The 27,911-nt window shown below is 39.6% G+C and overlaps 1 protein-coding gene, 1 long non-coding RNA gene and 1 pseudogene across 4 annotated transcripts; 1 reads left to right on the top strand and 2 right to left on the bottom strand.

The window, feature by feature from the left end:
* Positions 1-5,469: 5,469 nt before the first annotated feature.
* Positions 5,470-9,448, bottom strand: LOC137085076 (uncharacterized). 3 transcript variants are annotated; one of them, XM_067451633.1, is made up of 6 exons: positions 9,149-9,448; positions 8,720-8,839; positions 6,648-7,580; positions 6,370-6,538; positions 6,157-6,289; positions 5,470-5,981 (listed from the first exon to the last, which is right to left on the bottom strand). In XM_067451633.1, the coding sequence occupies exons 1-5, from the start codon at positions 9,330-9,332 to the stop codon at positions 6,160-6,162; spliced, it is 1,536 nt and encodes a 511-aa protein (XP_067307734.1). In that variant the 5' UTR covers positions 9,333-9,448; the 3' UTR covers positions 5,470-5,981; positions 6,157-6,159. The 3 variants fall into 3 exon arrangements, with proteins under 3 accessions (XP_067307734.1, XP_067307735.1, XP_067307736.1); XM_067451634.1 differs by having other exon boundaries at positions 6,648-6,963; XM_067451635.1 differs by lacking the exon at positions 9,149-9,448 and having other exon boundaries at positions 6,648-6,963; positions 8,720-9,134.
* A 2,517-nt stretch (positions 9,449-11,965) lies between these two features.
* LOC137085075 (uncharacterized) lies at positions 11,966-13,272 on the top strand. The gene is made up of 3 exons (XR_010906896.1): positions 11,966-12,729; positions 12,812-12,897; positions 13,056-13,272. It is a non-coding gene; the product is annotated as an uncharacterized lncRNA (long non-coding RNA).
* An 8,911-nt stretch (positions 13,273-22,183) lies between these two features.
* On the bottom strand, positions 22,184-27,683 carry LOC137084491 (C3a anaphylatoxin chemotactic receptor-like; annotated as a pseudogene).
* Between the last annotated feature and the right edge of the window lie 228 nt (positions 27,684-27,911).

The raw sequence follows: 27,911 nt of genomic DNA, 5'->3' as shown, positions 1-27,911 counted from the left end.
TGAACCGTAAGTAGGAAAATGATGAAATTTGGCACACTTGTAGAGATAGTCATCAATAGTAAATGGACCAAATTTGGAGTCTCTAAGACCAACTCCATAGCGCCACCACCAGTCCAAAAATTCAACATTGAAACTGTTATAACTTTTGAACCCTTTGAGGTAGAAAAATGGCACTTAGTACACCTGATTCCTCTCATCATGCTGATCAAATTTAACATCTTACATTAAGACTCCGCCCATTACAGTAATGGCCATTTTAAAAAGTACAGTATTCAGTTTTTTTGCTACTCCTCCTTCAAAATTTGTCTAATTTTGTCCAAACTTGGCAGAGAGAATATTTGGACTGAGCCGCACAGAAATGACTGAACAGAATTTTTTGGACCCTTGGAAAAAAAAAAAGTTATGATGTCTCGAAGTTAACGAGGTTGACCCAAAATTGGTTCTGAGGCTGTATCTCGGCCAAACTTTGACCAATCGAAACGAAAATTGGTACGCTTCATCAGACCCATGATCTGAGGATCCATGCCAAAGTTGGGAACAGCGCCACCTAGGGGTCATGAGATATGAAAAAAGGCTATTTTTGCCCATAACATCCGAACGGTTTGTCAGAAAATCATAATATTGGTGTCTATGGATTCCTCGTGTCATGCTGAATCTGGTGATATAAGATATGTTAGGATCGGATGAACCACGTGACCGCCATTTTGAATTTTGTCATAAAATGTGATATCTTTTATAATATTTGACATATCTGCACACAATTTGGTATGCATGACCGTCATCATGTCCCGAATGTACATGAGAAGTTTCAGAATAGCGCCACCTAGTGTTCCAGAGATATACGATTTTTTGCTAAAACGTTTATAACTTTTGAAAACATTATCTATATTCTATATAATTTATGTCATTTTGTTCTCTGGGTTTTGCAGATTTCGACGATGTCTCATTTGTCATTTTCCAAGCATGTGACTGTGCGCCATATTGAATCAAGTGAAAAACAGTTTTTTTGCTACTCCTCCTTCAAATTTTGTCCAATTTTGTTCAAAAATGGCTCACATTAAATATGGAGTGAGCCGCACAGAAATGACTGAACAGATTTTTGATATTCACTACCGTTCCGGAGAAATCCACCTCTGAAGTTGAACTTGCCTGTGTTTGTGTCTTTATGCTAATTAGCTTAGCATTCTAAATGGTTATTTGCAAAAATGTTCTTCCGTTCAAGACATTAATTACTTCTAAGAATGATTTCAAGCAATTTTTCACAAAAAAATATATAATGTTGTTCATTAAATCCAAAAATATTAATTTTGAGTTAATTTCTAATTTTAACTATGGTCCTATGGCATGTCAATTGACACATGTCTTCCCTGTGGCGTAATGAGATGAGTGTCAGACACCGGATTGTGAGGTTATGGGTTCGAGTCCCATGGGGGACAGCTTTATAAAATTGTGTGTAATGTCATTTAGTGGCAAAAGCTGCAGTTCTGCCTTCGAAATCTCAAGCCTTTATAAAATTAAACAAACCAAAGTATGAGTGGTCTGCTGTTTAAAGCAACAGGCTAAAGCTTTGAAGATTGATTGGTCAAATTCAATGTGTAGTAAGTTAAGTTAAGTTATGTTGTTTAAGCATGTGAATTGGGCAATGTTCAAAAGTTTCCTAATAATATCAAAAGTCCTAAAAAGCCAAAAAGAGCCATAATGGGCTTGGCCCCGCAATTGCTGCTAGTTGTTATTATTATTATTCTTCCTCCCCTATGGGAGTCAATGGCAGCCCTATGAACCGTAAGTAGGAAAATGATGAAATTTGGCACACTTGTAGAGATAGTCATCAATAGTAAATGGACCAAATTTGGAGTCTCTAAGACCAACTCCATAGCGCCACCACCAGTCCAAAAATTCAACATTGAAACTGTTATAACTTTTGAACCCTTTGAGGTAGAAAAATGCCACTTAGTACACCTGATTCCTCTCATCATGCTGATCAAATTTAATATCTTACATTAAGACTCCGCCCATTACAGTAATGGCCATTTTAAAAAGTACAGTATTCAGTTTTTTCGCTACTCCTCCTTCAAAATTTGTCTAATTTTGTCCAAACTTGGCAGAGAGAATATTTGGACTGAGCCGCACAGAAATGACTGAACAGAATTTTTTGGACCCTTGGAAAAAAAAAAAGTTATGATGTCTCGAAGTTAACGAGGTTGACCCAAAATTGGTTCTGAGGCTGTATCTCGGCCAAACTTTGACCAATCGAAACGAAAATTGGTATGCTTCATCAAACCCATGATCTGAGGATCCATGCCAAAGTTGGGAACAGCGCCACCTAGGGGTCATGAGATATGAAAAAAGGATGTTTTTGCCCATAACTTCCGAACGGTTTGTCAGAAAATCATAATATTGATGTCTATAGATTCCTCGTGTCATGCTGAATCTGGTGATATAAGATATGTTAGGATCGGATGAACCATGTGATTGCCATTTTGAATTTTGTCATAAAATGTGATATCTTTTATAATATGTGACATATCTGCACACAATTTGGTATGCATGACCGTCATCATGTCCCGAATGTACATGAGAAGTTTCAGAATAGCGCCACCTAGTGTTCTAGAGATATACGATTTTTTGCTAAAACGTTTATAACTTTTGAAAACATTATCTATATTCTATATAATTTATGTCATTTTGTTCTCTGGGTTTTGCAGATTTCGACGATGTCTCATTTGTCATTTTCCAAACATGTGACTGTCCGCCATATTGAATCAAGTGAAAAACAGTTTTTTCGCTACTCCTCCTTCAAATTTTGTCCAATTTTGTTCAAAATTGGCTCACATTAAATATAGAGTGAGCCGCACAGAAATGACTGAACAGATTTTTGATATTCGCTACCGTTCCGGAGAAATCCACCTCTGAAGTTGAACTTGCCTGTGTTTGTGTCTTTATGCTAATTAGCTTAGCATTCTAAATGGTTATTTGCAAAAATGTTCTTCCGTTCAAGACATTAATTACTTCTAAGAATGATTTCAAGCAATTTTTCACAAAAAAATATATAATGTTGTTCATTAAATCCAAAAATATTAATTTTGAGTTAATTTCTAATTTTAACTATGGTCCTATGGCATGTCAATTGACACATGTCTTCCCTGTGGCGTAATGAGATGAGTGTCAGACACCGGATTGTGAGGTTATGGGTTCGAGTCCCATGGGGGACAGCTTTATAAAATTGTGTGTAATGTTGTCATTTAGTGGCAAAAGCTGCAGTTCTGCCTTCGAAATCTCAAGCCTTTATAAAATTAAACAAACCAAAGTATGAGTGGTCTGCTGTTTAAAGCAACAGGCTAAAGCTTTGAAGATTGATTGGTCAAATTCAATGTGTAGTAAGTTAAGTTAAGTTATGTTGTTTAAGCATGTGAATTGGGCAATGTTCAAAAGTTTCCTAATAATATCAAAAGTCCTAAAAAGCCAAAAAGAGCCATAATGGGCTTGGCCCCGCAATTGCTGCTAGCAGCTATATTTAAATTTGTTACTGCAAAATAATGACATTTTCTTTTAAATAACAGTAATTGTTGTCTATTGTTATTCTGAAATGTCCTTAAAAAAACATTCCTGTATGTTTTTTGGTCAGAGTAGAAAAATGTTTAGTTTTACAGAGAAAACCCGTAGAATTTCACAGTCATATCACATTTTCATCAGAACAGTGAAATACCACTAAAAATGCATACATTAACACCAAATATAGCCTACATTTTTTCCAGGTGAATTAGGCAGTTACTATGCACTACTATGCAAAAAGCAACAGTTGTGATTTACACAAATATATATATATATATATATATATATATATATATATATATATATATATATATATATATATATTAAGAGAAGAGTGTTTATTAAAAATAAAGTATTAATTGGAAATAAAGTATTTATTTAAAATTATATATAATTTTATGGTAAATGGACTGCATTTATATAGCGCTTTACATTTTTGCCTCACATTCACCTATTCATACACCGACGGCGATGTCAGCCATGTAGGGCAACATCAGCTCGTCGGGAGCAGCTGGGGTTAGGTGTCTTGCTCATGGACACTTCGACACTTGGTCAGGTGGAACCGGGGATCGAACCACCAACCTTCTGGTTTGTAGACAACCTACATGAACCACTGAGCCACTGCCGCCCCTTAATTTACTCTATTTTTATTTACATCATGCAAATGTCGCGATAGTTTGCAATAAGTTTAAATAATACTTAGATGCTATATTCTAAATTTTGGCAGATTCTCTTCGCATCTGGGTAATTGTGTACATTAACAGCATACAGTCTAAAGTGTTTTATTAAACACTCATTAGACACTTTATTTCTACTTTATTTTTGTTGAAAATAAATGCCTTTTCGATGTGATTTGTGATAACATCGAAAATGTATATAATACAGATTCGAACCAAGGACTTTGAAAAAAGCATCAAATAAACCAGGCTTCCAAAAAAGTGCCTGTGCCACTGAAGACATTAGACATATTTTCTAAACTTCATTGGTGATCCGACACAATGTTGCTATTATGTTGTTTCCTTGATTTATAGTCAGTGTTTAGCCTAATATTTTTATACATGTCATACATAGGCCTACCGTTCGTTTATAAAAGAGGCGATCTGGCGCTGGACTATGTTGTTTATAAAATCATATTTTGTTTTGTTTTTTGCCGCTGTGGTTAGTGGCGAAAGGCATCAGTTTTCTCTTGTGGCTGTTAGAGCATTTTATCACTACAGGGGCACAGTTGTAGCTTAGTGGTTAGAGAGTCGGGCTTGTAACCCAAGAGTTGCCGGTTCGAGTCTCACGGCTGGTGTGTTGTGGTTAAAGAGGTCATATTTCGAGTATGTGATTCAATTATTGGTATCCTCATCCAAACACACACTCCTGTCCAACCCACTTGTTACACCTCTTCTGGAAAACCATTAATTGTTAAGGTAAGCTTTGTCATGATTTCCATATCAAAATCTGAAATAACCAGCTGTAGATGCTATTTACACTAAGAAAAAAATTATATATATATATATATATTTATTTATTTTTTCTCAGTGTCAATATCAGCATTTTTACATAATGCTATTTACATTAGGTGTAAATCATTTTCATTGAAAAATTATCACATTTTCAATAAGTGTAAATACTAGATGCTATCTATATTGGCAAATAGTTGCACCTTATCATTTTTGTAGATTAACAGGATCCAATAATGAAAATTATTTTATTTATTAAAAATGTTGCTACCTTGATGTGAGAATAAAAGCCCTTCTACACCGACACCTAAGCCAACCCAATAAATACTTTATTTTTAATAAACACTCTTCTCTTAATAAAGCACTTTATTTCCACTTTTCGAACATTTTGTAAATTTTCATTGCAAATAAATGGCTATTTTTAAATCACAAAAAAGCCAAATCTATAAGCCAGTGGTTCTCAAACTTCTTCGGCGTGCACCCCCATTTAAACCAAATGTACAGGGACATCTTTGTATACTGTGTAACAGAAGTAATGCTAAAAAAACAAATTAAAATACACTTGAAACAATTTTTTTGTAAAATGTTATATGTAAAATAAATTATGGCAGCCAGAGTATTGCTGTAAACAACTTCAGCTTTTTATTATATAGCAGACCTTCAAGATCAAACAATGGAAAAACACTTCCCAGCAAAACTCATGTTTTAGAACACAAATTTGTTCAATAATAAAAAAAAAAGTCAACCTGGATTCTGATAATCCATGTCACATGGGGAAAATGGATAAAGCATGTTTCAGAACACAAATGTGTTCAATAAAAAAAAAAATAAAAAAAAAAAAAACAACAACACTGGGCCTGGACTCTGATAATTTTGAAGTTTATCACATCACAAAGTAATGCAAATGAACAAAGCACTGCACTGATTTACAAAGAGAAGTCCTGTTCTTCAGCGAAATGTTAATCTTCTGAAAGACCACATCTGTGGGAACACAAACAGTTATAATTAAAACCCAAACCAAAAGAAGAGCAGAAACATCAACAAGCCATAACCTAATACTCTCAGTTTTGGCCACAGATAATTACATCACATTTATTGGAATTAATTATAAAAATTATTGTCCTTTAGTGCACAACAGACAACAGAGCTTCTATACCTGTTACTCTCCCCAGTCAAATGCAGCAATTTTTGACGTCAGACTCAATACTCTGGGGTTGACAGAGTACGCTCTCTTTTTCTCTCTCTTTTCCACCTTGGAACCTTTATGAGGATTTATCCTAAAAATGCACCTTTAAAACACAACACAAACAATATCCTTAAATAATTGTTGTATGCTTCTTTAGCCAAAGGAATGCAGTCTATGAATTACCTTTGCAAGAATTCTAGTGTGGCTCCCAGTTCTACAGGGTAACTGATGTTCAATATATAGTAAAGAGAGAACATCAGATACAGGGCTTCTGTAAAACTCAAGAGATGGTCATTTACAATCATCTGGTCTACTGCTACCATGTACACACTGGCTGTCAGTGGGTTCTCTCCTTTGAACAAACACAAAATCAGTAAGACATAATATTTAACACAATGTGAGTTCTGGTCACATGAAACCAGGAATTAATGTGCTGCAAGATCATAGTAAATAATACCCACCACACACTACTATACATGGTGTTGCTGGAAGCTGGTCTGAGCATATATCACTTGGAACAGAGGTGTCTTCTACCATCACAAGAAAGTGGTCTTGGTCATTTTTGAAATGGGTTAGCAGCAACATCACTGCCCCACAAACATGATCCCCTCCAGCTCCATACTTTGTGAGGATTCTCCCTGCTCTGCTTGCTCTTTCTGTGCATTGAAATTGAAAGTACTCCAATATTCTTCTGAACTTACTGGAAGCAGATTCTTCAAAGCAGTTGTTTATGTCAATGCCAGTGAGCTCTTTAAAGTGTGCTTTCATTCCTGCTGGCTGAAAAAGATATGGCCATTCATCAAGTAAATCTTTGGTTTCCTTTCCAGATTGGATGTTGTTTCTTTGATAGGTGTAAGTAGAAGTCATTAAGTCATAGATTGTCTTTACATCACTTTCATTATTTTGAAACATTACTAGCAACTTCTCTTTCTTTTCCTGTTGCAATTCAGATGTTTCTCCAACTAGCAGTTGTGGATCAGAATTTATACAACCATATAACAATTTTCGTTTCTTTGTTGATACTTCTTGAGTACCACAAAGTGGTGTACTAATGGCATTTGATCTTTTAAAATTGTCAATTCTACACACCAGTTGTTTGAGGAGAGAATCATATCCACTTCCTACAACCTGGGAATTAATCTCATCTCTGAAAGATTTTGGGTATGCAATCACCATTTGTCGGGCTATTTCTGATACATGTTTTTTTGCTGGACATTTGCTGACTTCCAGGATCTCAGAAGCAACAATGCGGACCAACTGTCTTCTCTCAGAGCAACTTGGCCTTTCACCATTTTGCAACTTTTCCATGAAACTTGCTGGCATTTTTTGCCATGGAACATCAAAACTATAATGCCAGTCATGGTCATAAAATGAAGTTTCACAGCTACTGTCACCTAGAAGATAAGCCAATGTCCACAGGTTACAGGATGAACACTTCATGCAGCTGTACTTTTTTTTTGGGGGGGGGGGGGGGATTGCCTATTCAAAAGCAGATTTATTGAAGTTTAATAACAGACAAACAGAGATGGCATGGGGCTTGGTGGGTTGTTCATGTGCCACTATATAGAGTATGCATTTAAAGTGGTGCCCAGACTTGTTTTATGTTCGCAGTGCATTATTGTCAGAGGGGAGACTGTTGTGCATTTTTCACAGGGACCGCAGGACCACAGTGCAACAAATTACTAGCATGAAATGGGCACATTTAACATGTTGCTGGTGATCTGCTGCACTGTGGCCCTGTAGTTGCTCTGAACAATAAACAGCAGTCTTCACACTCAACTGGAGATGGTTTGGCCATTCTTGCACCAGGTAATCACCACGGTGGCACATGTACAGATCACAATGTAATTGCACAATGTATGCAATTTCCAAAATCAATGCTTTGAGGCCCCGTGCCATTACAGTTTGATTTGTACCATCAAACTACTCTAGTAAAAATTAAGAGGATCAAAACCTTTCATAATAGTTGTCTTAAAACCAATACCCAAAACTCTTCAAATGTTGACTAGTGTACACTAAATCTGCAGATTTGTATACATATACACATACAGTATACATATACAAACCTGATTCCATAAAAGTTGGGACAGGTAGTAATAAGCAATAAGTATGTACATTTAACTTTTCTGGCCTCTTATTGGGTCCCAACTTTTTTGGAATGTGTAGCTCTCATGAAATCCAAAATGAGCCAATATTTGGCTTGACATTTCAAAATGTCTCACTTTCAACATTTGATATGTTATATATAATCTATTGTGAATAAAATATAAGCTTATGAGATTTGTAAGTTATTCCATTCATTTTTTTACTCACAATTTCTAGTGTCCCAACTTTTTTGGAATCAGGTTTGTACATATACATATAATGCTCTGTGAACTGCACGTGTGGCACAATTTGTTTGCCAGGCATGCTAAAGGCTGGGTATGCTCACATGGCTAATTCTCTGTATATGAATTACAAGAATTGACAAATTACATGTTTTGCTTTCAAAATGTTTGTGGATTGTTTAATGTTGTATCAGCGTTTTACTCACGTCTTCCACTTGAAGAGCTGGATGGTGAAATTGAGCATCCAGGAGCAGGTGAACCTGATGCATCAGAAGTATATTCAGCAGACAAATCATTGGCAGTGTTTTGCAGAGTGGAAGCAATATCTACATAGCATAAACAAAAAAACTGCATTAAAAAACACTGCAGAAACAAGAAACACACTGACACACTGTAATACAAGTAAAGAGTACAGCAAACAAAGTACAGAATGAAAGGGACTGGGGTGTTGTTTTTACAGTTCATCTAATTGTATGCATGTACACAAGTCAACATTTAAAGTGGATCAAACCTTTAATAATAGTTGTCTTGAAACCAATTCCAAACCCGTTCGTGTGAACTTAACTTTTTGATCCCCTTCAAATGTTGACTAGTGTATATGTATCTAGTGTAAAACCATTGATTTGAAAACTTACTTGGGATTTGGGCTATTAGTTTTCTTGCTTCAATCGGTCTCAGAAAGCCACCTAGATCATCATCTTTCAAAAACTGTAGGTCATCTATGGTCTCCACACCTAGGCTGTTCAAACCCTCTATGGCTAACTTTGAAGTTAAAGGGTTTGGGAACACAGTCTCAATAAAAGTCAACAATGCATCCATTTCTGTTGGGAGAGGACAGTTTATCCTTTTTACAGATGAACAACGCTGTGCTTCAGAGTAATGACCTTCAGTCCCATAAAACTGTACTCATTTAATGGATAATAATCCAGACAGTCCTCAGCATTTATACAAATTAATTCCTTTGTCGCAGGCAAAATCTCATAAAGTCCATAATCATGCAAATACACTGAGGGGCGGGGAGTCACAAGGAAAGTCATCTCATCAGCTTTCACAAAAATCAGCTCAATCTGTCCAAACTGTAAAATAGAATACTCCTCTTCACATTTAAGGCAAATTAAGTTTCCTTTCCTGTACATGGTACCCTTGTATTCTACCCGTGTTGAAACAAAGTCTGGTTCATTAAGCAAGCTTGTCTCAACAGCTTTGCACACAGCATCACTGTACAAATGAGGAGAGTATGTGGACAAGTCAACACTTTTAAGCTTTGGTGAAAAAAATGACCGTGAGTGAAGATATGCTTGAAGAAGTTGATGGTTGTGTGACAATGTCTTGCATACATTTTTGAAGTTCTGTGTTCTTCTCAGACTTCTTTTGAAGTAGGAATGTTTGCTTTCAAATCTCAATGACCATAAACGAATTAAAGGTCCAAGACTTAAAATGAGTGACGTATAGTGAAGCATGTAATGATGTTTTGGTTTCAAATTTTCACCAGGAAACAGCTCCTTTCTTGTTTCCAGATATTCTGGTATTAAGACATTGAGATATGCAATCTGTGCAGTGGAAATCTTGGGAGCACACACTAGCTCAACCAGTTCTTTCAACTTAAGAGTCAGTTGCCATACAGGGTCTTGTGACTCTACTCTGTCTCCAATTATGACAGGAAGAAATCTGAGAAGACACCAGTTCTCAGCTGCTTGACCACCTAACTTTCTGCCTTTTTCACATATCTGAGAGGGGGCAGAACCAGCATCAGAATCCAGATATTTGAATTGTGCAAGTCTCCTGTTCAGCTGTGTATATGAAAACCACTTCCTTTTTACAAAGGATTCCAAGAAAATGGCAAGATCAATAGCTACAACGCCTTCAAACAAGTCATGGCCAAGGCATGGGGGAAGGCCAGGCTGAGCAACATGAAAATATTTGAGAGAGTTGAAAATGGAGTCAAACTTTAACCCATTTACAACATTTTCTTCGGTCGTCCTTAGAGTTTCCACTGCCGCCTTATAGGACTCAACTGTGCGATTGGGAAAGTCTACACACACATTCTGAAGTTCACTGCGAGATACCAAACAATACCTACAGCAATGCTTGGCAGTACTGAAGTTCTGTGAGTAACCACCGATGCAGTGGGACCCCAAATTATCACCTATAATAGCCACTATTGTTGCACGTACTATGTCACCCGAAGATGTCACAAATCCATGCTCTTCAAGTTCTTTGACATCTGCCAACAACTTAGAAAAAATCTTGGTTTGACCAAAATAGTTAAAGTCTCTCTCATGACACAAAAGTGATAACTGAATGTTATCAATGCATGATCTGTAAAATGGCTCAAAGTTGCCAAGTGTAAAATACACTCCAATCATTTTGTGTCTTTTTTTAGCTGACCCAAGGGGATTCACAATCTCAAAGGCATCCTGGTAGAAGATAAGTTGGATTGTAATCTCAGGCTGCTTAAACAAGTCATTGGATTTGAATACCGAGCCATCACAGATGTCAGAGAAAACAGAACAGTGTACATGCTGATGTTTGGTACACTGCTCCCACACCACTGGATCCATTAACATGGTTTTTAAAGTGTTCTTCAATGGAATATACTGTGCATAACGTTGGTTTCGGTTCTCATCACGACCAAGATACATACTTTATGGATGCACATACGAAAAGTTTTTCTGATAATACTGTCTTCTTTGGTATTCTGTGGAAAGTAATGAATTACAAGCTGAATGTAAATCTTGGCCTTGCAAAGTCTGCACCACAGATTCAATATCAGATTGTGAGAGGGCCGTTTTTGACTTGAGTATTTCCCTGAACATCTTCTGTGTGTACTGATGACAGATATAATTTAATCCACTGAATTCCTCCACAATCATCTGAATGGTTGACGATGGCACCAGGTATTTTGCTTGTAGCTGCATATAAAACAGGCAGAGATTTTTCATGTACAATGACTTTGTGTTACATTTCGTCAGTGACTCTGTGAATTCACTTTCATCAACCTCATCCTCAGTAACATCAAAAAATGCTGAAGCAGGTTGCTCAGATAAAGTATCCATAATCCGCAACTGTGCAAATGTCGAAGTCCTGTGCTTTCGTGAAACATGGGCAGTGAAACTTGATCTTAAGCTGAACTTTTTGTCACATTTTTCAAAAGGACAACACACCACCTCTCCCTTGGATAAATGTGACCTGAGATGAGAGAGGACATTTTTCATGTCTGTAAATTGTTGTAGACAGTCTGTATTGTTGCAAACAAACGTGCCCGTCGAATCATCAAAATGAGTATGTGGTCTTTTGTGATGGCGGTAAACATGAGCTTTGAGAGCATTGTATTTTGAGAATTTACATTTGCATTCTGGGAAACAACATGGAAATTGAGTATTTGCTTCGTGTCTGTGTAAGATTTGATGACTAACATATCCCTTAACTGTCTTCAGAGAGCAATCACAAAATGTGCACGAATACATCATCATCCATGTGGTTAAAGGTAACACACCTCATAAGATGAAATCCGTTGTCCTTGCATATGAGGGTTGTTAAATGATTGTGTAAGGCAAGCAACCTTCTAAAACAACAACAACAAAACTCTGAAACCTAGCACTTTGTAATGCTACTTGCATCAAACATTAAGCATAAGATTTAAAGCCGTATGTGATTAGCCATTGTAATTGTATTCACCTGTTGCCAATTAACGTTTAAAATACATTGGATGACATGTTAACAGATTTTTTTAAACACTTACCATTCACCACTCGACATCGAGGTCTGTGATTGTTTTGTAGTCACTGTTATTGCATTCATACAGCAGAATATGCTGTCTGAACGGTCACTTTTACACACAAAGCTACTTAACAAAGTCACTCTTGATTTTTGAAAACAAACTGAGGCCTGTAATTAATCCAGCGAACCCAACTCCGCTCCGTGTTTTAGCTTATTTGCTATGTCAATGAGCATGTTTCCCGACCAAAACAAAAACACAGGGATTTTTTCCGTGAGGCCTTTTTACGCTATTTTGGAGCCATGATGTGCCACCTGCAGAATTAGGCTGCTGCTTTGTCTCTTGGCTGATGCCGTTGGGCCGAGGGCAATGATTGAAATGGCGTGCGTGAAGACGGGACAAGAAAGGTCAAAACAGTGCAGAAATGCACACCAAAAAATGTCTACCATAAAAGCAAAAGGGGAAATTTCCTGCGACATTGGGAGGTAATCATACTGGGTAAATATGCTGGCATGTAATATTAAACATAAAATTGTAACCAACAAGTGTTACTGTATTTACGTTGTTTTTGCTGTTGCAGTGCACCCTTGGCCTGGTCCTCAGTGGGTGAGGTCACATCACTAAACTGTCTGAAGAAGTAAGGTGTCGTGGACCATCATAAAATTTGTAAGTGCATTACATATTTAATGAACAAATATTTTTAGTAAAAAAAAAATTGTATGTAAGAAACGCAAGAACATCTAAAAAGAGTAACATGATCAGACATGATAATGAATATAGATGTGTGATGTATGACAAATAACATTTTCTCTCATTTTTTAAAGGCATCAACATTGACTTGAAGACCATTGTTCTGTTTGAAGTGTAGCTTGTGGAAGATGCAATGTTGAAATTAATTTGTGTTGTCAATGTTGTATTTTAAGCATATAAGCAATGTTTAGATGATGGTACTGTAGCACTGTTTAAAGTTGTTAATATTATTGTTATTTACAATGGAAACTACTGTAACAGAAGAAAATAAAGAGGGACAAATAAAAAATAGTTTCTCTAATGACTTTTTGTGTGACATATAACATACATTTCATGAACAACATATAAAATTATCTGTAAGCCATAATCAAAATCAAAGTGCTGTACATGCCTTTCAAAATTATGGTTCATCACAGTTATTTTTTTTTTTCAAATAATGGTCAACACTTGTTATTTTAAATAACGGTCAACACATGTTATTTCAATTTACAGTCAAACTCTGTTAAATAATGATTAAAACATGATTTCAGTTTACAGTCAAAACATGCTTTATTAAGTAATGGTATCAACATGTCATTTATATCTACATTCAAATCATGTTTAGTTAAACAACTGCTACACCATGTTTTTACATTTACAGTTAAAACATGTTTTATTAAATAAGGGTTTAAACATGTTACGTGAACTTACAGTCAAATAATGCCATTACATTTAATGGTGTATATATGTATTTGCAATTATACAGACAAAATATGTTATTTCAGATTATGTTTTAAACATTTTATAGTACTGTATGGTCAATGTTGTTTTTTAATTTTGCTGTGTAAACATGTTACTTCAGTTCATGGGGTTTTACCGTTATTTTCATTAATGGAAAACGTTTGGCACCCTGTGCTGCCATGCATTTGCTCATTTTTTTCTGTGTTTTTTTTTTACAGTGTATGTTAAAAGATGTCAAATGTTTTGAGGCTAAACTTTTTCACTGCTTGTAAATTTTTGTAACCCCACGTGTACTAATAATTACTTGTGTCATAAAATGCAAGAGATTATATGACAGAATATGTTTTATTCAGGATCACCAGCAGCCACTAAACTGGAGAGTGTATTACATAGCTATAGCATCATACAACATTCATTTAAAATCTGGGATCTAAATTAATTATTTTAAGACACATGTTGCTGGCATAGATGGTGACAATCTACATGGATTCTTGAAAAACAACAAAGTCAACAGCAATATTGCTAAATATGATTTATTAAAGATACTGTAATGTGATAAACATGGAGACAACGTTAGCCACAATTAGCTATACCCTGCGGTCACTCACCAAGACACCTGCCCAATTCTCAACCGATTCTCCTCACACCACAACTCTATCTCTCTCCTCTGTCCATTTACCCTTCCCCTTAACTCTCCCTGACCCTTCGTAATTATACGGCAATGGCCCATCGTAAGAGTTGACAGTTATCCCAACTGCACCCTCTTCACTGTCTGACTCCATTACGAAGAGACGATGTTTACCGGCTGTTGCGTCACTTCCGATCAGAGCGTTTTTCACAACGGAAGTAATTTTACTCACAATTTATTTTAAAAAACTGTTTTAATGCACATTTATGATTAATTTCTTCACGCAAGTCGAGTTCCTATACTATTTATCTACACGTTCATTCACAGTTATCTTCAACTTGAAAGATGGGCTTTAAGGCGAATGGCACATTGTGGTGCCATCCCAAAGAGGCACAAAATCACTTTCATAGACCTTTACCTGGACTGTTCCATGCTGGTGGAATAACTCCAGCCATTTTCAGGAGACCGTTAAAGATGCATCTTTTTGTGAACACATGCCCCATTAAATCTAGCTATTTTCTGTTTAACAAAAAAAAAATGTTTTCCTAGACTATCTAGAAATTGTCACTGCACTTATTGCTACATCCATACTCTTCATTTGTAAGTTGCTTTGGATAAAATGGTGTAAAATGGTTTTGTAATTTTACGCGTAACTTGACATCTGTTATGTGCAGATTCTGTACTTTATTTTGTAAATTTAACAAATTTAGGCTCAAATATCCAGCCCTTGTGTATGTATTTGTGTGCTCACATGCATGCATATGTGTTTGTTAATGCATTAATCCTTGTTTTCTGACTGAAGATGTAAACAGTTTGAAATAAACGGTAATGTAATGCATCATGGGAATGTAGACCAGTAATTTACCAGTAAATGTTACAGTTATTTCCCTTCATGGGCGCTGAAAGTAATGTACTGTGGTTTATTAGTGCAGCAAAACCTCACCTCATATTACAGTAAAATACCTTCCAATGATGCTAAAGCTGAATACTGGCGATTTTACAGTTATTTACCCAGAAATCTACAGCAAAGTTTAACAGTGTAGGTCTACTTAATTCAGAGTTGTGAGTGGTTCTGTAAAAATAAAGATTAGTGTAAATATGCAAACATTTGTTCCCTTTCGGGGGAACTCGAGCTGCGTCGAAACGCTGTGAGAACGCCTCTGCATTAATGCATCGTGAAGCGCCTGTAGAACCATTCCATCGGAAAAAAGATTGATCGTCGGCGTGATGACGTCATCGACCAGAAGCTATAAAGCGTCCGTGAAAACAAACAGGAACTAGCTTCTGAGCCTTCAGCAAGCGATCTGTGTGAACCTGTCTGTCTATTTGGTGTTTTTGTCTGTCTATTTGAAGAGTTTTTCCACCCTTTTTGTTAAATATTTCCATATATTAACAAAATAAAGAGAAAATAAATAGATAGAGATTATGGCGAGCGAAGGCAGTTTTAGAAAGTGTGTTCATCCCTGCCCACGCTACATCACGGGTGGGAATACACACTCTCTTTGTGTTGCCTGCCTGGGAGCGCAGCATGCCCAGGCAGCCCTCGAGGGGGCTGCCTGCGAGCATTGTGAGAAATTACCGCTAAGAACGCTGCGCTCCCGCCGGGCACTCTTTGAGGAGGGTGCCTCGGCTCGTGTTCCCCGCGGCTCTGGTCCCGCTGCCGCCGAGGCGGAGCGGAGGCTGCAGTCGTGGGGATCACAATTGGATGTTGCAGAGGGGTTAGAGACGGGCGCTGCCTTATCTCTGCCCTCACCTGCACCATCCAGCGGCTCTTCTCGGGGCATGGAAGCACGCATGGCAGTTTCTTCCCCCCCGAGAGAGTCGCCGGTGCTTCAACTGTCCAGCTCTGAGGAGGTGGACGTTGAAAGCATCGAGACTGAAGACTCGCCACTTCAGTCCCCTGCTAGTGAGGAGCTCGTTGAGGTTCTGACGCGAGCAGTGGCCAGATTAAACATCGACTAGCCCACTGAAAGATCTGAGGCAGGAAGAAAGCGTTTCAGCAAATTAGACGAAAGATTCCTGCCGTCTCGTGCCTCAGAGCCTCAGCGACGGGGCCTGCCGTTCTTCCATGACTTGCACACAGAGGTGGCAAGATCATGGAGGAGACCGGCATCATATAGAGTTTTCAGCCCGCAGACTTCGGTCTACAGCAACATCGCCGGGCTGAAACAATATGGTTATGGGGCGATGCCAAAGGTAGAAGAGACGCTCGCGAGCCATCTCTCGCCTTCCTCGGCATCGTCCCTTAAGGCCCCGACTTTGCCCACCAGACCATTAAAGACCACGTCGGCACTGGTGGGCAAAGCGTACTCGGCAGCGGGTCAGGCCGCCGCATGCCTGCACACGATGGCGATCGTGCAGGCGTATCAGGCTGACCTGCTGAGGGATCTGGATAATAGTGATGTTGTGGGGGGAGATATTGTCACCGAGCTTAGGACATCTGCTGATTTAGCTCTCCGGGCCACCAAGGAGACGGCCAGATGTGTTGGCCGCTCTATGGCAGCCCTGGTGGCCATGGAGAGGCACCTTTGGCTCAACCCCACAGACATCAAGGAGAGGGAGAAGAGCTTTCTGCTTGATGCGCCGCTTTCTCCTGGTGGCCTCTTCGGTGACGCAGTCCATACTGTCACAGAGAGGTTCCAGGAGTCGAAAAAGCAAGCTGCGGCGCTAAAGAAATTTGTTGCTCAAAGTACACCAGAGGCCAGCCTCGAGAGGCTGGTTCCCTTAGTCGATTTTCTAGACGAGTGGAAACGTCTGTCGAACATATCTCGTTGGGTCCTGCAGATAATCAAAAGGGGGTACGTCATTCAATTCAAAACTCGGCCACCTCCTTTCAGCGGTGTCCTACCTACAGAGGTGGGCCCGGAGCAGGCTCTGGTAATGGCACAGGAAGTAGAGACACTCCTGCAAAAAGGGGCTATAGAAAGGGTTCCCCCTCCCAGCAGGGAGTCTGGGTTTTACAGCCGTTACTTCATCGTGCCGAAGAAGGATGGGGGCTTACGCCCGATATTAGATCTGCGTCTATTAAATCGCTCAGTGGCCAAGCTCAAGTTCAAGATGCTCACACTCAGACAGATTGTGTCGCAGATCAAACTGGAGGATTGGTTTGTCACCATAGACCTCAAAGATGCGTATTTTCATGTCTCCATCCTTCCACATCACAGGAAGTTCCTCAGGTTTGCCTTCGGGGGAGAGGCATACCAATATCGAGTACTTCCTTTCGGTTTAGCACTGTCACCCCTCACATTCACCAAGTGTGTGGATGCAGCACTGGCGCCGTTGCGTCTGCAGGGCATCCGCATACTGAATTATATTGACGACTGGCTGATTCTAGCGAATACAGAGCAGATCGAGATGCTGATCGAGATGCTGTTCAGCATCGAGATGCTGTTCTCACGCATATGTCGAAGTTGGGGTTGAGGCTGAACGCCAAGGAGAGTGTGCTTTCTCCGGCTCAGAGAACCACTTTTCTAGGTGTGAACTGGGATTCGGTAATAATGCGGGCGCAATTATCGCCAACACGCATAGCATCGATCCTGGCAGCAGTCAAAGAACAGAAGCTAGGCCGGGCCGTCACTGTGAAACAGTTCCAGAAACTGTTAGGTCTCATGGCAGCAGCGTCCAACGTAATACCTCTTGGCCTACTGTACATGAGGCCACTGCAGTGGTGGCTCAAAACAAAGGGATTCTCCCCGAGGGGAAATCCGCTCCGCACGATCACAGTCACACGGCGATGCCTACGTGCTCTGGTCATGTGGAAAAACCCGGGGTTTCTATCTCAGGGTCCCGTGTTAGGGGCTCATGTTCGTCGCGTAACGCTAATGACAGATGCCTCTCTCACGGGCTGGGGGGCGACCATGAGTGGTCGCTCATCCCAGGGTCTATGGCAGGAACATCACTGGCACATAAATCACTGGCACATAAATCGGCTAGAGATGCTCGCAGTGTTTCTTGCATTGAAACAGTTCCTGCCCGACCTTAGGGCCCACCATGTGCTGGTCAGGTCAGACAACACATCGGTGGTCGCCTATATAAATCACCAGGGGGGTCTGAGGTCCCGTCCACTGGACAAATTGGCGCATCGGATCCTCCTGTGGGCCCAAGGGAAATTGCTGTCAATCAGGGCAGTATATATCCCGGGGGTCCTGAATCAGGAAGCAGACAGCCTGTCGAGGCAGGGGCCGAGGCCCGGGGAGTGGAGACTCCACCCAGAGGTGGTGGAGCTCCTATGGAAGGTATATGGGAAGGCAGAGATAGACCTATTTGCTTCGGCGGAGAATTCCCACTGCCCGCAGTGGTTTTCTCTGTCCCATCCAGCCCCGCTGGGGTTGGATGCCATGGTACAGGAGTGGCCGAGGCTACCTCTTTACGCCTTCCCCCCGATTGTCTTGCTTCCAGGAGTTCTGGAGAGGGTACGCCGGGACGGGGCCCAAGTACTTCTAGTGGCTCCGTACTGGCCGACCAGAGTGTGGTTTTTCGGACCTGATATCTCTCCTGGAAGGCTCTCCGATGGAGATTCCGACCAGGAGGGATCTACTCTCTCAGGCGGGCGGGAGATTCCTGCACCCACGCCCGGGGATGTGGAAACTATGGGCCTGGCCTCTGAGGGGGCTAGGCTCATAGAGGAAGGTCTCTCGGCCGAGGTCGTAGAGACCATCCTTCACTCCAAAGCTCCATCCACGAGGAAGCTGTACGCTCTGAAATGGAAACTTTTCTCAGCATGGTGCAGAGAACGCCAGTGGGACCCAGTTAACTGCCCGGTTGGTACAGTGCTGGAGTTTCTGCAGGCAAGGTTCTCGGCAGGGTTTACCCCCTCCACAATAAAGGTCTACGTGGCGGCCTTGGGTGCCTTCCACGTCCCTTTGGGTGGAGTGTCTTTGGGAAGACACCCCCTGATTACACGCTTCCTCCGTGGTACTTTAAGGTTGAGGCCGGCTATGCACTCGAGGGTCCCAGCATGGGACTTGGCCATTGTTTTGAGGGGCTTGTCCGGGCCGCCGTTCGAACCTTTAGAGGAGGTTTCGGACAAGTTCCTCACACTAAAAAACATCTTTCTTTTGGCCATATCGTCTCTCAAAAGAATAGGAGATATTCAGTCCCTGTCAGTAGGGCCCTCATATCTAGAGTTTGCGCCGGGGATGGTGAAAGCCCTTCTACATCCCAGGCCGGGTTATGTCCCCAAGGTTCCTACGAGCCCACGGGGCCCCATTACTCTCCAAGCCTTCTGTCCTCCTCCGTTCACGACGTCAGACCAGGAAAGATTAAATCTGCTGTGCCCTGTTAGGGCGTTGGATACATATGTCCACAGAGCTGCCCTGTGGAGAAAAACTGATCAGTTATTTGTCTGTTTCGGACCCCCTAAGAAGGGGGCCCCAGTATCTAAGCAGAGGATGAGCAAGTGGGTGTCGAGGCCATCTCACTTGCTTACGAGGCGGCCGGGCAGCCGTCTCCACTGGCTGTCCGGGCGCATTCTACCATGGGTATGGCTCCTTCGAAAGCACTGTTGTCGGGGGCTTCCCTCCACGATATTTGCAATGCGGCCGGTTGGTCGTCTCCGCTAACCTTCATCAGGTTCTACGAACTAGACCTGGCATCTACTGTTGGGGCGCAGGTACTCTCGTAACCGTGTGCGCTTTGGCTTCACACATACGAGACACTTGGTCCTATGGCGATGTGGGTATAAGCATTCTCACAGCGTTTCGACGCAGCTCGAGTTCCCCGAAAGGGAACGTCTCGGTTACGTATGTAACCCTAGTTCCCTGAGGGAACGAGACGCTGCGTCGCTTTGCCATACTCCCGGCGTGTCCGTGATCACTTACTTCAGGCTTTATCAGAAGTTAGTTCCTGTTTGTTTTCACGGACGCTTTATAGCTTCCGGTCAATGACGTCATCACGCCGACGATCGATCTTTTTTCCGATGGAATGGTTCTACAGGCGCTTCACAACGCATTAACGCAGAGCCGTTCTCACAGCGCTTCGACGCAGCGTCTCGTTCCCTCAGGGAACTAGGGTTACATACGTAACCGAGACGTTTTTTAATTTGTGCTTACTGAATTTTTTATAAATAATATCCTATACTGTACATGGAAAACCTGTATTTAAAAATTAAATTTCTGTAGATAGACAGCAGATTTATAAAATAACTCATAAAAACCTTAAAATTGCCGAGATTAACTTGAAAATTAGTTGTTTTATGTGTAATTTGACTTAATTTATCTGTTAATTAACAGCAATATATGAAATTTTATTAATTTTGACTGTAAAATGTTATCTGTATTTTTACGGTGTATTGCACGTAATTTTGTGAAAAGGTTTTTTACTGTAATTTTACAGACTCCATCTGGTAACTTTGCTGCCAGAGATTTATGTTTTTTTTTTTTTTTTTTTTTTTACGGTGAATATCAGTGACTGATGAATCTCTGCTCACTGTAAGGGGCGTTGTTGGTCTTCTAAGCTTATGTTCGTTACAGCGACCGCGCCATGACTGCCTGCAAGTGATGTCAAATAAATGAAACTTGCCGGAAGTGATGGTGCAACTGCTGCATTTGTACATAGTGTTATTTTTGAGGTAAAAAATTATGTAAATACTGTTGGGTTTCTCGCAGAAACCGATCGTTTGTTTCTTAAGACATCAATGTTTCCCCACGAGCCGCTGTGTTTAATATGGATTCGTACGTCTGTGTATTTTTTACTCTCAAAGAAATAAACCCAATTGACATGCATTATGCGAGCAACGGCTGAGTTAAAAATCTTCATTTTTATTCGACTGAAGAAACAAACACACCTGTACATCTTGGATGCCCTGGAGGTAAGCAGATAAACATCACATTTTCATTTTTGGGTGAGCTATCCCTTTAATCATTGGTTCATTTTATATAAATTATTTTTTCACTTTCACAGATCCTGTGATAAAGAAGTCTTCAAACATTACAGTGTCTGTATAGCAAGCCCTCAGTTGCAGAAAATGCAAGTTGTACTCAAAGAAGTGATCGTCCACTTGAAGATGATGCGGGGTGGCATTTAAACTCTTTTCTTTCTTTGTTTGGTTAAGACTTTTGCAGGCTTGATTGTAAAGAAAAAATGCATTCTCACTTCTGCACTCCCAGGTGAAAAAGACATACTATTAAATGTATTAAAAGTGTACTTAGGTATGTTTTTAGTACAATTCAAATCTAATATAAACATACTACTTGAATTTCAAGTGCATGTACATTTAATAGTACATCAACCTGGGCTTTATTCTCCAGTAACGTTTATTCAATGATGTCATATTCCAACACAATCACATGAGGCTGCGTATCAATAGTATGAGTGTGCAAATACGCCAAAATGAGTTTTGTTGTGCATACACTAAGCAGTTTTTCGCGTGCATATGATACGCACTTTATGGCGTGTATATGATGCCCTTGGGTAGAATGGGGGCGGGGTTTGAACATAATACGCCATAAAGTGCGTATCATATTCACACGAAAACTGTGTACCATATGCATGCAAAAACACATTTTCATATGTCGTATTATTTATATGCATTTTTGTGAGAGAGTGTGCTTTTTAGTAATTCAGGTAAACTGAAATGTTCTACAAGTGTATGAAAATAGCTCTGCCATAGCACTTCATTGATCTTTCATTTATTATAATGTATTTGTCAAGAGATTATGTATGCTGCTGTACTTTTTTAATGTACGCAAGGAATTTATTTTGTAATGTATATGATTTAATGCATATGATACAGTAGATTAATGATACAGTAGATTATTTTCTATATTTCAAAGTGTATACATGTCTTAACATTTATATTTAATACTTTTGCACTTTTTATACCATTTAGAATACTGAAAAAAACAGCATTTAATCATTAGTAAAAACTTTCCCCATTTGATTCTACAACACAGATTGCATACCACAAATAGAGAGAGAGAGAGAGAGAGAGAGAGAGAGAGAGAGAGAGAGAGAGAGAGAGAGAGAGAGAGAGAGAGAGATGGGGAGAAAGCATTGCTAGATAAGGAATACAGTGGTTGTTGTTGTAATGGTAATAATCATATTTATGGTGGTCACACTCATTTAGAGAGTGTATCTAATGCTGTTTCATGGGTGTTTGTCTGGTTCTGCTCATCTGTGTGTATTTGCCTTCCTCTAAATTCCAGATGATCTTCAGCAAACGCCGTCTCCAGCACCAGCAGCAGAGACTGTTTAAGCTTCTTCTTATATTCATCACACATGAACACATAGAGAATGGGGTTCAGACAACTGTTTAGATAAAGCAGACAGAAACTGAATGTCACTGCTTTCAGAAGTACTATTACATTACTATAACTCAAGCAAACCGTGTTTACTGCACAAAACAAGCAAACATAGTATGGAAAGCAACATATGAAAAATGCCAAGATGACAGCGATAATGACCCGGTATGACCTGAGCTGCTTCCCCATTTTGAGGCGTTTGATTCGTACTCCAATAGCAATGTGTGAAGATGCAATGATCAGGAAGGGGATGAGACAGCCCACTAAAAATTGATATGTGACCAGAAACGTAGAAAGAAACACACGCACAATGAAGAAAGGGATGCAGCAGCCGATGGATAAAACCCACACTATAATGCAGATGATCCTGGCTCTAAATACAGTTCGGTTATTTTGAACCCAAACAGGTATCCATGTGCACAGGCATCGGTCCAGACTGATAACTACCAGGAAGAAAACACTAGCAAACCGATTTAGTAATATCAAAACGCAGATAATGTATAATGAGATATATATCTTCATATCTCTGTTCACAGAATAGTAGTTAATAAAAGCAAATAAGAAGAAGGATAATATGAAGAGGAAGTCTGCAATCGCCAAGTTGATAAACCAAATAGAGTTGACTGTCGTCTTCATTCTGCAGCCAGTCAGAAATATGACAAGCCCGTTTCCAAAGAAACCCACTATAAAGGTGACAATGAAAATGCATGTTAAAAAGATTCCAAAGCCTAAGTTAGTAGACTGAATTGTTGTATCGTTTGTTGCGCCTCTGGTCAGGTTTTCAGCTTCAAAACTTGTGGCTTCTACATAGCAAAGAGAGAGAAAATATATGTGAGGGCTGCTTTTTTGGATAAAAACATCAATAAAACTTTTTGTTTGTTTGTTCTCAAATCTTGATCACTTAGCACCAAACATGTAGTTAATACCTTCCTACACTATAATCTAAGTTTTGTATTAATTTAATTGTTAAATTATATATATATATATATATATATATATATATATATATATATATATATATATATATATATATAGTCAAACCATTCAGACACCTTCAACATTTTATCACATTATCAGTTTATTCACTATAGTTTAGTATGATAATAAAAAATTACAAGAACTTGGAGTAAAACAATGTCAGAACAAATTCCTCTTGACAAAGTCAGATAACTTTGATAGAAAGGTCTGTAATGGATTGCAATCAACCAATCAGCTGTCAGCTGTTTATTTTAAGTAGATTAACAATTAGATAATATCAATTTAGGTCAACCAATGACCAAGCAATGCTTAATTTTGTTAAGTCTGTGGTGTAAAAGGTTTAGCAAATCAAGAAAAAACACTTAAGCAAAACATGGTCAGGTCAAAGTGTCTGAATAATTTTGGTCTGAATAATATAATATGTCACAGTTTACTTTATTTTGCTATCCCCACTTACATAAATTAACTATAGTGTCCTGCACCAAATAGTAAAACATCTGGTGTCTGAATAATTTTTGGTTTGACTGTATATATATATATATATATATATATATATATATATATATATATATATATATATATATATATATATATATATATATATATGTCTTATTCAACAACAGTGTAATTTGTAAACTGTGAAGCAAATATATTCATGGGATATATTTCTATTCAGTTTAAAGAATAGGCTAGATTTATATTATTAAATTTTGATATATTAAATATGACGATAGATTATGGATGATCTGATTGGTTTTAGCAGATCATGTTTCTCTGTGTACAGACTGTATCTTAAACAGTTTTGAATTTACTAGATTGTTATGATAGGCTTTTAAAAAACATGAATAATTCATATATTCAGTTCTTACCCATTTTTGAGTTGTTAATGCACTGGGACAAGCCGAGTCTTGATCTTGGTTTATCTTCTTAGTTTTGCTGACAGTTTTTTGGTTTTATACCAGACAGTAAAACCCTGGTACAGCCCTACAGACTGATGTGATGTTACTGACAGTGGCCATCAGACTTGATGAAATGATTAGAGCTGTATATGGCATCACAGTGGGAAGTGGACATGTACCGCAGAACCTTTACTGCCACAGAATGTCCCTGTAGCTCAAACACAGAGTATGGTGCAATTTTCAATTAAAATACATGAACTGAGAAAAATGTATACCATAATTTGTTTCGAATAACAGTGCCAAAATCAAATTGATCATACAACTATGTTTCAGTGATTAGTAAGAAAGTCACAAAAAAAGTATGCTTGACCTGAAGAAAAAGGTAACATTACTGTTTTTTTAAATTGCTTACACAATTTCTGAAATGGCTCTCGAAATGACACACACACACACACACACACACACACACACACACACACACACACACACACACACACACACACACACACACACAACACTCAATATGCAAAGCGATCTCTTGCAAAGTAAACACTTAATTCAAAAGTTCATTAAAAAAATACATTTTACGTAAAAAACACTACACACAATAAAATGATTAGCCACATACATGATAAACTGCACATAGATGTGACAAATGTTAATCACTACTTTATTGTGTATTTTGCTCGTTTAGTGCAGCGGAGAACACATGAGTTCAAATACACTGTATATACACTATGTATGCACATTTGATAAACGTTACAGTTGCTGAACTGACTTTAACACTGAACTGACTGGAGCTGAATAAAGACACCATTGGCTTGTTAGAGCTGCTTTATACAGCATAATTACAATGTGTTACTTTTGTGAAGCTATTACTTAGAAACAATCTGTATTTTATAAACTACAGAAATAACATTGACTTTCTGATGTGTGTGTGTGTGTATGTATATATATATATATATATATATATATATATATATATATATATATATATATTTAAATATATATATATTTAAATATATATATATTTAAATATATATATATATATATATATATATATATATATATATATATATATATATATATATATATATATATATGTGGCAAGGGGGGCGTGGTTCAGCGAGGTCTGCAGCGGGAGAGAGAGCCGCGGGACAAGCGGTAAGTGAGTGGGTTGGAAGCAGATTAATAACACCTGTCTCTCGTTCTAGTAATGAGCGCGGAGAGGGTATAAAACATCGGTGGAACCGGAAATCGAGGAGAGAGAGAGCCAGACTGTTGACGCGAACCCCAGAGACTGAGTTAACCGGAAGCCGGAAGTGCCGACCCGGAAGTGATCGTTGTGTTGAGAGAAAAGCACACCATTGAGTGTGCTGATGTGTTTTGAGAATTATAAATAAATACAGAGAGCGTCAACAGTCCAACCGACCCCCGTGTCCTCTTCCTTCCTTCCATTATCGAACTTTGCTACAATATATATATATATATATATATATATATACACACACACACACACACACACACACACACACACACACACAAGCATGCAATTAAATTGATAAATTTCCTCAAAATCCTTGAAGATTTATTAAAAAAAATAAGAAAAATAAATAAATAAAAAATAAATCACAAGTACATAACTATACACCTTTGGGACCAATTACAGCTTCAATTATTTTTGAGTATGACTCTACAAGCATGGCAAACCTATTTTGGGGCAGTTTATTCCATTCTTTTTTGCAGGACCAGGTAGGCTGGGGATGTTTAGTGTCATTTTCAGATATCTCTAGAGATGTTTAATCAGGTTCAAGTCTGGGCTCTGGCTGGGCCACTCTGGGACATTAAGAGAGTTGTCCTGTAGCCACTTCTTTGTTAACTTGGCTGTGTGCTCAATGTCATTGTCCTGCTGGTAGTTGAACTTTCACCCCAGTCTGAGGTCCAGAGTGCTCTGGAGCAGGTTTTCATTAAGGATGTCTCTGTACATTGCTGCATTAATCTTTTCCTCAATCCTGAATGTCTTCCAGTTCCCGCTGCTGAAAAACATCTCCACATGTTGCCACCACCATGCTTAACTGTAGGGATGGTATTAGCCAGGTAATGACCGGTGCCTGCTTTCCTCCAGACATGGTGCTTGCCATTCAGGCTAAAGAGTTCAATCTTTGTTTCATCAGACCAGAGAACGCACCTCCTCATGATGCATCTTAATTCTGAGCATGTACATGTGATTATATATATATATATATATATATATATATATATATATATATATATATATATATATATATATCAATCTTAGGCGACAGGAATAGAAAAAGGTTAAGGAGGAGGACAGAAGGCTTGTAGAGTAATTGGGCCCCTTGGGCTCGTAGGAACCTTGGGGATGCAACCTGGTCTGGGATGCAGAAAAGCCTTTACCATACCAGGCGCAAACTCTAGACATGAGGGCCCTACTGACAGGGACTGAATATCTCCTATTCTCTTTAGAGACAAAATGGCCAAAAGGAAGATGGTCTTTAGGGTGAGGAACTTCTCTGAAACCTCCTCTAAGGGTTCAAACGGAGGCTCAGATAAGGCCCGCAAAACAATGGCCAAGTCCCATGCCTGGACCCTCGAGTGCATAGCCGGCCTCAACCTTAAGGTACCACGGAGGAAACGTGTAATAAGGGGGTGTCTTCCCAAAGACACTCCACCCAAAGGCAGCCAGGGCCGCCACGTACACCTTTATTGTGGAGGGGGTCAACCCTGCCGAGAACCTTGCCTGCAGAAACTCCAGCACTATACCAACCGGGCAGTTAACTGGGTCCCACTGGCGTTCTCTGCACCATGCTGAGAAAAGTTTCCATTTCAAAGCGTACAGCTTCCTCGTGGACAGAGCTCTGGAGTGAAGGATGGTCTCGACGACCTCGGCCGAGAGACCCTCCTCTATGAGCCTGGCCCCCTCAGAGGCCAGGCCCACAGTTTCCACAACTCTGGGCGTGGGTGCAGGAATCTCTCGCCCGCCTGAGAGAGTAGATCCCTCCTGGTCGGAATCTCCATCGGAGAGCCTTCCAGGAGAGATATCAGGTCCGAGAACCAAATTCTGGTCGGCCAGTACGGAGCCACTAGAAGTACCTGGCCCCTGAGGTCGGGCACAAACTGTTTCAATGCAAGAAACACAGCGAGCATCTCTAGCCGATTTATGTGCCAGTGTCGCTGGTGTTCCTGCCATAAACCCTGGGATGAACGGCCACTCATGGTCGGACCCCAGACCGTGAGAGAGGCATCTGTTGTTAGCGTTACGCGACGAACATGAGCCCCCAACACGGGACCCTGGGACAGAAACCCCGGGTTTTTCCACATGACCAGAGCACGTAGGCATCGCCGTGTGACTTTGATCGTGCGGAGCGGATTTCCCCTCGGGGAGAATCCTTTTGTTCTGAGCCACCACTGTAGCGGCCTCATGTTCAGTAGGCCAAAAGGTAT

This window comes from Pseudorasbora parva, chromosome 8, assembly GCF_024679245.1.
Source record: "Pseudorasbora parva isolate DD20220531a chromosome 8, ASM2467924v1, whole genome shotgun sequence".
Taxonomy (NCBI): Eukaryota; Metazoa; Chordata; class Actinopteri; order Cypriniformes; family Gobionidae; genus Pseudorasbora; species Pseudorasbora parva.
The sequence above is the reverse complement of the archived record's forward strand: the minus strand, read 5'-3'. Positions and strand labels throughout refer to the sequence as shown.

Bases quoted from the DNA above. Each gene is read 5' to 3' on its own strand.
- LOC137085076 (XM_067451633.1), bottom strand. From the start codon at position 9,332: ATGGATGCATTGTTGACTTTTATTGAGACTGTGTTCCCAAACCCTTTA. The intron at 6,539-6,647 runs GTGGGTATTATT...GTTTGTTCAAAG, and splicing joins ACCATGTATAGTAGTGTGTG to GAGAGAACCCACTGACAGCC. The intron at 6,290-6,369 runs GTAATTCATAGA...TGTGTTTTAAAG, and splicing joins ACACTAGAATTCTTGCAAAG to GTGCATTTTTAGGATAAATC.